The following is a 10,497-nucleotide window of genomic DNA, read 5'->3' on the forward strand; positions in this document are numbered from 1 at the left end:
CACAAGGGGCAGTGGGACAGATGGAGCATCGACACCTTCCACCTCGATGCCTGGCCCTATCAGGAAATGTGTCGCCATATGTCCTATGCTTTTCCAGGGATACCTGGGCAGGAGGATCCCAAAAGAAAAAGAAAAAAAAGGGGTGGAGTGTTAGGATATAGATATTCAGGCCTGTCTGTAAAGGCCTATACTCTAAGAATTTAGGTGTATTCCTATCACTTGGCTAGTTAGAGGTATAAAAGAAAGAATCAAAATCACTGTCTGCCAGTGTAAGGGCCTTCTCTTACTGTGACAGTCTGAGGCCCTGTTCTTAGGCTAAGGCCTTTGGCTAAGCGACAGAGGCAGCCATAAGCTGGGAAGTGAATGGTCACATCCTCACATTCCAAACTAGTCACATTGAAATAAGGTGCTATTGGGCTGTTAGGAATTTAATCCTGTCCTTATAGTGCCTATCACCTCCAGAGAAAGGGAAGTGCCTAGAAGCTGTAAAAGGAAATTGAGGTTGATAGTATTCTGTCTGGTAAGAACTCACTTATCAATAGACATAGCTGGGAAACTCTTATGTCTTTACAGATGTAGTTGTGAAATCCTCACTTCTGTATTGTTTTGTCATTATAGTTCCCACTTTGCTATTGTTTATTGGCATGGTCTCTGTCTGGTTCTGTGATTGCTTCTGTCTGCTGTATAATTAATTTTGCTGGGTGTAAACTAATTAAGGTGGTGGGATATAATTGGTTAGCTAATCCATGTTAGGATTGGTTAGTTAAATTTTAGTAGAATGATTGGTTAAGGTATAGCTAAGAATATTACTATATAAATTAGGGGCAAACAGGAAGTAAGTTGGGATTCGAAAATAAGGAAAAAAGGAACTTGTATTTAAGCTTGCTGGAAGTTCACCCCAATAAACATCGAATTGTTTGCACCTTCGGACTTTGGGTATTGTTGCTCTCTGTTCATGCGAGAAGGACCAGGGAAGTGAGTGGGTGAAGGAATAAGCCCCCTAACAGTCTCAAAGGCCAGGCCCATCCTGCCTCCCTCTGGGGGTTCCCTTCTTCTCCTCGAGTGGGATCTGGGCGCCTCAGGACACAGTCAGAGGGGGCTGGATGGACGAATCTATGCAGGGGCCAGGATTGGGACAGAGGAGACACACACAGAACTGCATGCTCAGGAAAGTTTATTCTTGTGGTGGGCTTCTGTCACTGAGGGGAAGAGAGGGAAGGGGCAGGAGTGTAACTAGACCAGAGACACTTGGGGGAAGAGAGTTGGCAGCTGGGGAAGTGAGATCTGGCCTCTCAGGGAGGGAGAGGACTGTCCCTTGATGCAGCAAAGGCATCGGAAAGTCTGGGACGTTGCCTGATCGTGCCCAAGGAGCCCAGTTCTTTTGCATCCCAGGCGCTGAGCTCCCCCTTAAGGTGCAGGCGAGCGACTCCCCTCGCTAGAGTTCATACTGGCAAACGTAGCCGTTTTTCGTATGACAGTCTTTATCATTCCAGTTCTTAAAATCTAGAAGGCAAAACAGAAATCACTGGGGCAGGGGAAGGGCGAGTGGGGCCATTCCTGCCCTTACAGTGACAACCCCCCTCATTGCACCCTGCTGAGAGAAGACCCCAGCTCCCGTGCATGAGGCTGCAAGGATGAGGAGGCTGGAGATGAAGGCCCATGTGCCTCAGACAGGGACAGGCTCCATCGTTCCCTGAGGGACGCTGAGTCAGCGTAACCATGGAAGACCCTCTTCTATTGTGTTGGAAAGTGTCTGATGAGAGCAGGACGGGGCCTCTTGGTGCTAGGTGCTGTGTCCACACACACTGACAGAGTATCCCTGCCCAGAGAGCGCGCAGTCTAAATAGACAAGAGGTGGGAGGGGAAACTGAGGCATGGAATGGGGAAATGAGTTGCTCAAGTTTACCCAACAGCTCAATGACAGGGCTGGAAATAGAAGCCAGGTCTCCTGTGTCACAATCCCTTACCTGTCCTCTAGACCAGGCTGCCTCTCAATCTGTGACTGCTGTTCCGTCCCCACCAACGCCCCTCAAAAGGCCAGAAAGGAGAGCACAGAGCCCTGGCCAGGTGCCAGCGGGGAGACAAGCTCAGGAAGAGGGAATCTGGCTCGCTCTGTGCTGAACGAGCCGGCCCTACCTCCATCTCCTACACATCTGGGTTTGGGCATGGCCCAGCGGCAGCATCTCTTCCCAGGGGACAGCACTAAGGATTCGGTTTGATGAATTGCTATGAATTTCACCCTCTTCCCCATTCGCAGAGCCACACAGCCCCGGGAGCGCTATTCAGAAACGGTTCCCACACTTGTTTTGCAGTAGTTTTCACTTCAACTATTAGCTGTGTGTGTGATTGGTCATGCAGGTCACATGGCACTGTTCCCACTCCAGGATTGGACGAGTGACACTTTTAAGTAGGGGACAGTGGGGGGAAAAATCCTGCCCAGTGTGAGTTTGTGGGGAAAGGAGCATTCGTACCAACGCTGCTGAACACTCAGACTCGTGAGCATCGGATGGGTGGGCGAGTCCGTGTGACTAGCGTGGCCCATGAAGAATGACTCACTCATGAATTAGTGAGTGAGCTTTCCCTGTTCACGCAGCTCTCCGTCCTATTGCCAGCGAATGAGACGAGACTTTCAGCCCCGCTCCACCCCCCTATTTCACTCCAGCGACACGGACAGCAGGAAGCTGGCTTAATGGCCAGCTGAGGATTCTTCTCACATAGGAGAGCCCAGCAGAGAGAGCTGCCCTGCCCAGCCCTGGCCTCCCCAACATAGGGGACAGGCTGGGGTGTGTCTGAAGCCCCTGTGCTCTGGCCGTCCAGTTTGTTACTGCCACTGTCAGAGCAGCTCTGGGGCTGCTCTAAATTGTCCTGGGGCCAAAATAGCCCCTGGCTGACTCCAGAATCAGAGTGCCAAAAGCCACCGAGGCACCAACCGAAGGACCCAGACCCCACCTACATGGCACCTAGTGGGCAATAGCTCTGCTCTGGTCTTTCGTTTCAACTGATTGTCTGGGGCCAAAGGTACTGGATGGCCTTCCTCTGACTGGAGCTGAGCCTCAGACTGGGATGCTTGCAGGAGGAGTTACCAGGTGAGGGGAGAGGGAGTGGCAGTGTGAGCTGAGGGAGAGAGGCAGGGTGACAGGACAGGAGGCCATCTCCGCAGAGAGAGCTGGAGTGTGTGGCCAGGGTGTGTGTCTTGGCTTCTTTGTTGGTGCATGTGTGTTTGAACCGACTGCTTACCCGTGTAGCTCAGCAGCTCGACACAGTACTCGACACCATGATCATTGTTTGGTTCCCTGGCGTTCCAAGCCTTGTAGCGATACGGGGAGCCATCTGTCCACCTCCAGCGTCTGTTCTGCAGAGACAGGGGAGAAAGGTTGTGGGGTCCCACGGAGAAGAGACCTTGGTGACAAGGCACCATAGAAACACCTAAACCCAACACAGAAGTGCCCTACTTAGGCAGTGGGAGAGAGTCGGGGAAGGGCCGTGGGGCAGTCAGTGGGGAGAGACCAGCTCAGGGGGACAGGACCTGGAGACGCTGATCTAATAGTAACACAGCACATGAACGTCACCTTCTGCCTTCCAAGCCCGTTGCTTGAATTAATGAATTACCTGGTTATGGAGCAGAGTCACTCTGGAGTGTGTTCTAGTCCCTAAACCCCATAGGCAAGGCCCGCTGGGGGGCACTAGTGGTTTTAAGGTGGGTGATCTCCTCCTGCTTAAGCAAAATAAAAGGGCGTCTGTGATGGAGATGCTGGATGGATCAGGGAATGGGACACGGGACCTTTTCCCCTCTAGTGGGCTCAGCGTCAGTCTGACCCCAGGTTAGCAGGACTGATTAGCTCAGTAGAATCAGAGAAGGGGACACAGGCCCTTTCTTCTCTAGGGGTGCTGGCTCTGGCCTGGCCTCAGCTCATGGGGGGACTAGCTGGCTTTGGGGGTCAGAGAACTAGTTCCAATCCAGTGCCAGGTTGTGGGGAGCTGGATGCCTGAGGAGACTAGAGAACGGGACACAGAGTCTCTCACTCCTCCTGTTCTGAGTCCAGCCCAGCCTCTGGTCTGGGGAGGGGGATCCAGGGCCTGAGTCTGTGCATGCTCGGGGAGCCTCCTGACCCCAGCGCCTCCCTAGCGGTGGGGAGGGAGAGGAAACAGATGGAGACAATGCTTCAAGTGGAGCTTGGTAAGTTTACGAAGGGGGTGGCGTGACAGAGATGGCGTGACGGGGTTGCCAGCCATAGCACGGCCTGGACTCGGTGACCCGAGAGGTTCTTTCCAGTCCTCTGTTCATAATGACTCCTTCCTCCACTGGGGCTCCTTCCCAGCCTGTGACGGCTCCCCCTTTGTTTCCCTGCCCTAAGGAGCTGGGGGCTCTCCTACAAAGAACCAGGCAAGGACGGGATCCCCAAGCTGAGGGAGTGACCAGCAGTGTTGGGGCAGCTTAGAGGTCAAGGGGGAGCAGATGCTCAAGTCTTGGGCAGGAAAAAGTGGCTGGAAAACTTCGTCAGAGTGGAGTGGAGATGGGATGCGGGGTGCAGCGGGAGGGCACGGCACATTGCATGAGCTGGCAAGGGGGAAGGGAGATGGGTCAGTAGTTGGAGAGGCAGGTGCCGGTCAAAGGTTGGTTTGATGACCGGAGAGACCAGGGCCTGGTTGTATTTAGCAGGGAAAAGCCAAAGGGGAGTCAGAACCTACAGAAGGATGGAGATGGAAAGGGTGCGGGAGGGCAGGGGTTAAAGATGGAGTGCATATGGGAGAGTCTGGTGCCCATGACAGGGGAAGGGTGTAGGAGTGGGGGAGGGAGCTCCTGGCAGCCCCTATGAAGGTCTCATGGGACATGGTCTCTGCACAGCCCCTGGGAAACAGAGTCATGGAGAGGGTGAACAACTGCCAGAGGCAAAGCAGGCTCTGGGCACTCACCTCCCGGGGATCGTGCAGTCCGATCCAGACATGATTCTTGGAGCCTGACTCGGTGATGTATCTGGCCACCGTGTTCCCTTCTGCACCATGGAGAATGGAGGCGAGATGGGCCCCTTTGCGGTGATATTGACACTGCACCTGCGGCAGGGACATCAGCGAGGCCTGTTACCCCCCTGCAGGGGGCGCTGTTTGGCAGGCAACAAGGAAGGACAGGGCCCAGTCACAGGAACACACAGCTAAAGGAGGGAGCCGGGCGTGTTTTACCCCTACTGAGTGCTGAATAAAAAACTCCCTGTGCCGGGCTTTGCCCTCGGGCACCCTCTAGGAGCCCCTCACCCCTGAGCTCAACCCTGGCTCCTCCCTCATCCTCCTTGGCCCGCTTCTGCACCAGCCACGTCACTTCTGCAGCCTCCCCACCCATCCTCTGCAGGGGTACACACTGGGGCTAATGGTGATGTCACCAAACCCCTTCAGCCCCTGCCCACTAACCCACCCCGTGGATCCCTGAGAAGAGCCTCGTACCTCAGCTTCTGACCAGGACACCTTTTCAGGGAAGAACCCATAGCAGCGGCCTTGGTAGAGCAGCCATTCAGGGAGACAGGACGTGGCTCCTATTCCTGATCCGAGAGAGGGGATGGGACAGGGAGAGAGAACAGTGTGGTGAGAGGCTGTTTCAGAGAAGAGAATGGGAGCAGAGGTGCCAGCTGTCATCATTCCAGCTTTTCCAGTTCTCCCCAAATCCTGTGAACGTTTGCCCTCTCTCAGAATGGCCACTATCTCCTATTACTTTCAATAGGGCTGAAGCCACTTTCTTAAAACAGCTGCCCCTCCCTTGCCACCTTTGTCAGTAGCAGTGAGGCTGTTGTACTAATAATTACCACCGTCTCCTCTCCAAGGGGACAGGAGCTGGGCTGTCCTCAGTGAAGATGGTCTCCTCCTATCTTCTGTGCAGGAGCACTGGGGAACCTGACAGGGAGAGGTATCAAGGGGGTTGAATCAGAGTACACAGGGACTGTGGGGGTGAGAATGGAGAGCACTGGGTGTCATGGGACACTGGTGTGACTAGGAGCAGAGGGGAAGTTGGGGGCATTGGAGTATAGTAGAGGCTGAAGGGACACCACTCACTGATTTGCTAACCTAGTGAGGAGGGCTTTGAACTAGGTTCAAAAGGGATGGGTGACAAAATCCCACAGGTGACCTTAACAGAAGGCCAAATGTTGGTGGGGGACAAGGGAAATTACAATGGGGTCATAGGAGCAACAAGAGGGAGAACAGTGTGGGCATCTGCTGTACATCTCAGATGTCTATACACACATGCAAGGAGTATGGGGAGTAAATGGAAGAACTGGAAGTATTAGTATTTAAGCTAAATTATTACTTAATTAACATCCCGGGGGGATAAATCTCCTGACTGGAATATTGGTAGAGAGAGGTATAGCTTGTTCAGGAAGGACAGGCAGAGAAAAAAGGAAGAGGTGTTCCATTATACATCAAGAATATATAGTTCTGAGGTCCAGAAGGTGAGAGGCAGACCAACTGAAAGTCTCTGGGTAAAGATAAAAGGGGGAAAAAAGAGGGGTGATGTTACGTTAGGGGTCTACTATAGTCCACCAAATCTCGGGGAGAAGGAGGTGGATAGGGTATTTCTAGAACAAATAACAGAAATATCCAAAAGACAATATCTGGTACTAATGGGGGGACTTCAGCTTCCCAGATATCTGTTGGAAAAGCAATATGGGAAAACATAAAATTTTCAAATCGTTCTTAGAATGTATTGGGGATAACTTCTTATTTCCTAAGGTGGAGAAAGTAAGAAGGGGAAGAGCCACATTAGACTTCATTCTGACTAACAGGGAGGATTTGGTTGCAAATCTGAACTCTGAAGATATTTGGGTGAAAGTGACCATGAGGCGAGGTCTTAGCTGGAGTTCTGTGTCCTGGTCTGGGTGCCGCACTCTCAGAAAGACGTGGATAAGATGGGGAGAGTCCGGAAAATGAGAGCAACAAAAATGCTAAAAGGTTTTGAAACCTGACCTGTGAGGAGAGGTTAATAAGCTGGGCTTGTTCAGTCTAGAGACAAGAAGACTGAGGAGTGAGCAGAGAACAGTCTTCACACCTGTTACGGGCTGTTATAAAGAGGATGGTGATCAATTGTTTTCCATGTCCGCTGATGGCAGGACAAGGGGTGGGCAAACTATGGCCCATGGGCAGGATCTGGCCCACCAGCCGTTTTAATCTGGTCCTCAAGCTCCTGCTGCGGAGCAGGGCCTGGGGCTTGCCACGCTCCAGCTGGGGAGTAGGGTTGGGAGCCACTCCATCCTGCTTCCAGAAGCAGTGGCATGGCCCCCTCTGGCTCCTATGTGTAGGGGCAGCCAGGGGACTCCGCTCTGCACACTGCCCCCACCCAAAGCACCACCCCCACAGCTCCCATTGGCTGGGAACTGCGGCCAATGGCAGCTGCAGGGGCGGCGCCTGCAGACAGAGCAGTGAACAGAGCCACCTGGCCATGGCTCTGTGTAGGACCCAGAGTGGGGACATGGCCAATGCTTCTGGGAGCCCCTTGAGATAAGAGCCACCTGGAGCCTGCACCCCTGAGCCTCTCCTCGCACCCCAATCCCCTATTCCATCCCTGATCCCTCTCCCCACCCTCTGAACCCCATGGTCCCAGCCCAGAGCACCCTCCTACACCCCAAACTCCTCATCCCCAGCCCCACCCCAGAGCCCGCACCCCCAGCCAGAGTCCTCACCCCCTCCGCACCCTATTCCCCCACCCCAGCCCTGAGCCTCTCTCTTACCCTGAACTCCTCATTTCTGGCCCCACCCTGGAGCCTGCACCCCAACCAGAGACCTCACTCCTTCCTGCACCCCAAACCAAATTTTCTGAACATTCATGGCCCCCAATACAATTTCTATTCCCAGATGTGGTCCTTGGGCCAAAAAGTTTGCCGGCCCCTATGCTAGGACAAGCCGTAATGGGCATAATCTGCAGCTTGGGAGATTTAGGTTCGATATTAGGAAAAAAAACTTCCCAACTCTCAGGGTAGTGAAGCTCTGGAAGAGGCTACCGAGGGAGGTTGTGGGTTCCCTGTCAGCGGTGGTTTTTAATAACAGGTTGGAAAAACATCTGTCAGGGATAATCTAGTTTTACTTGGTCCTGCCTCAGTGCCAGGGGCTGGACAAGGTGACCTCTGCAGGTCTCTTCCAGCCCCCATTTCTATGGTTCTCTGATAGCTGAGGGCCCAGAGAGGGCAGGGAAGGTGCGGGGAGGGATTAGGAGCATGTGGAGTAAGTGCAGAGATTGGTGGGGATAAGTAAGGAAGGGGGGCTGGGGGAGAGAAATAGTCTGTGGGTCCCAGGACTTTTCTTTGGCAGGGAGGAGGGGGGAAGGGTTTGGATTATCCCAAAGCAGAAGGATTAAGTTTACGAAGAGGCTCCATTTTGAGCCCTCTGAAAAGAGATGGAGGTCACTCGTTTGGGATGTTATTGGCACAGTCTGTTCCCTGGTTGGGATGCCTCCCCCTCACCCCGGTGGGGAGAGTCACCCCGTAAGCAGGAAGAGGAGATGGGGCGGGTCTAGCTCCCAGCCTGTCTCTCACACTCAGCCCCAGGAGGTCTCAGGGATTCCCTCTGCATTCAGAGCCAGGGGCAGCAGGAAGCAGCCTCGCCCCTTGGGCAGGGGCTGAGCTGCTGGCTGGGGTTGGCTTTGTTGGCTGCTTCCACATGGTGGGGCTGGGGGCCCTGGGTGAAATAAATTCACTTCCCATCAAGGGCAAACAGAGTCCGGGGTCTCCAGCTCCGAGGGGCCGGGCAGGGACTCACTTTCCAATGAGGGGTTAAAGATGAGGCAGCCGAGGAGGCAGAGGCTGAAGTAGGCGACTGGCCCCATCTTCTCGCTTCCCCTGTGGAGAAAACACACAAGGGAGATGGGGCCACGACAGCCTGAGATGCGCCCCAGAGCAACCCCCTGCCATCCCTCATGGGGCATTTCAGTGCTTTGGAACTGGGGCTGTTTGCTAAATGGCCCGACTAGAGAGCCAGTTTAGTTTTAGAAACATGGAGTCCTCTCGTGTTATCACCCAGCCCCTGGTCCACGAAACACCCACTGCCCCTGCCCCTGGGGCCTTTCCTCCACTAACAGGTGTTTGAATCACACTCATATTTCCAGCTCCAGGGAGATCGAGTGTCTGGAAAGCTAACACCATGTGGTTGGGGCGGGGAAAGGAGGGCAGGGGTGATAGTTACTGCACCTTGTGATGGGGGCTGGGACCCCCGTGGCACCCTGACTGGGAGAAGGTGTCCAATGGGAGAGCTGCCTTGCAGAGTGATGCTCCAGCAAGGACTGGACACAGGACTGGATGCTGGGTCAAGCTCTGGGAGGGGCAGAGGGCTCGGCACGGCTCTGCAGGGCATGAGGGTACTACATGCAGGGCTGTGCTGGGTGGGAGGAAGGGGTGAGACAGAGACAGCCGTGGATCAGGGGACTCACCCAGGGCACCTGCCCCTGTAACGGATCAGCTGCTGCCAGCCACCCAGCACAGGAGGAGGAAGAAGCTGGAGGAATGCAGGGTCTCACCTGATTGTCTCTCTGCGTAGCCGCTCTGGTGCAAGGTCAGTTCAAGTGCAGCCAGCATGGCACATTGGCCGTGCCTGGGGCATTTATAGACCAGTCCAGGGTAGGAGGGGCCCAGGGGTGAATACTGAACATGCAAATCTGTGCTGATGACAGATACAATAATTTACAGCCATGGCAAACAGAGATAAGAGGAGCCCTGACACACCCACCACCTGGGCTGTGAGCAGGAGAAAGTGCTTGTCAGGGCTCAGATAACAGATAAAATAAGAGCTGTTCCCTCCCCCTTGTCTGTCAGCCCTAAGATCAGTGTTGCTGTTGGGAGCCATCATGCCCGGACCCTGACTGGCCCAACTGCTCCCGTCCATCTTGTCCAGTGAAAAGTTCTGGGCAGATCCCCAGGGAGTGTAAATCATAGAATTATAGAAGATTAGGGTTGGAAGAGACCTCAGGAGGTCATCTAGCCCAACCCCCTGCTCAAAGCAGGACCGATCCCCAACTAAATCATCCCAGCAAGGGCTTTGTCAAGTCAGGCCTTAAAAACCTCTAAGGATGGAGATTCCCCCATCTCCCTTGGAAACCCATTCCAGTGCTTCACCACACTCCTAGTGAAATAGTGTTTCCTAACATCCAGCCTAGATCTCCCACACTGCAACCTGAGACCATTGCTCCTTGTTCTGTCATCTGCCACCACTGAGAACAGCCGAGCTCCATCCTCTTTGGAACCCCCCTTCAGGTAGTTGAAGGCTGCTATCAAATCCCCCCTCATTCTTCTTTTCTGCAGCCTAAATAAGCCCAGTTCCCTCAGCCTCTCCTCATAAATCATGTGCCCCAGCCCCCTAATCATTTTCATTGCCCTCCGCTGGACTCTCTCCAATTTGTCCACATCCCTTCTGTTTTGGGGGGCCCAAAACTGGATGCAGTACTCCAGTGCTGAATAGAGGGGAATAATCACTTCTCTTGATCTGCTGGCAGTGCTCCTCCTAATTCAGCCCAAGATGCCATTGGCCTTC

General features: G+C 53.8%; 1 protein-coding gene across 1 annotated transcript; it reads right to left on the minus strand.

The window, feature by feature from the left end:
• Positions 1 to 1,171: 1,171 nt before the first annotated feature.
• LOC311515566 (regenerating islet-derived protein 4-like) lies at positions 1,172 to 9,547 on the minus strand. Its single transcript, XM_084618750.1, has 6 exons — positions 9,488 to 9,547; positions 8,734 to 8,813; positions 5,437 to 5,531; positions 4,915 to 5,052; positions 3,238 to 3,352; positions 1,172 to 1,503 (listed from the first exon to the last, which is right to left on the minus strand). The coding sequence occupies exons 2-6, from the start codon at positions 8,798 to 8,800 to the stop codon at positions 1,436 to 1,438; spliced, it is 483 nt and encodes a 160-aa protein (XP_084474876.1). The 5' UTR covers positions 8,801 to 8,813; positions 9,488 to 9,547; the 3' UTR covers positions 1,172 to 1,435.
• Between the last annotated feature and the right edge of the window lie 950 nt (positions 9,548 to 10,497).

The sequence above is a fragment of the Lepidochelys olivacea genome (genome assembly GCF_965140295.1).
Source record: "Lepidochelys olivacea isolate rLepOli2 genome assembly, chromosome: 1".
NCBI lineage: Eukaryota > Metazoa > Chordata > Testudines > Cheloniidae > Lepidochelys > Lepidochelys olivacea.

What these genes read in the sequence shown, in the direction of transcription:
- LOC311515566 (XM_084618750.1), bottom strand. Translation starts at nt 8,800, where the DNA reads ATGGGGCCAGTCGCCTACTTCAGCCTCTGCCTCCTCGGCTGCCTCATC. An exon ending in TGTCCTGGTCAGAAGCTGAG is followed by an intron (nt 5,053 to 5,436) that starts GTACGAGGCTCT and finishes TCCCTGCCGCAG; the next exon opens with GTGCAGTGTCAATATCACCG. An exon ending in GACTGCACGATCCCCGGGAG is followed by an intron (nt 3,353 to 4,914) that starts GTGAGTGCCCAG and finishes CTGTCTCTGCAG; the next exon opens with AACAGACGCTGGAGGTGGAC.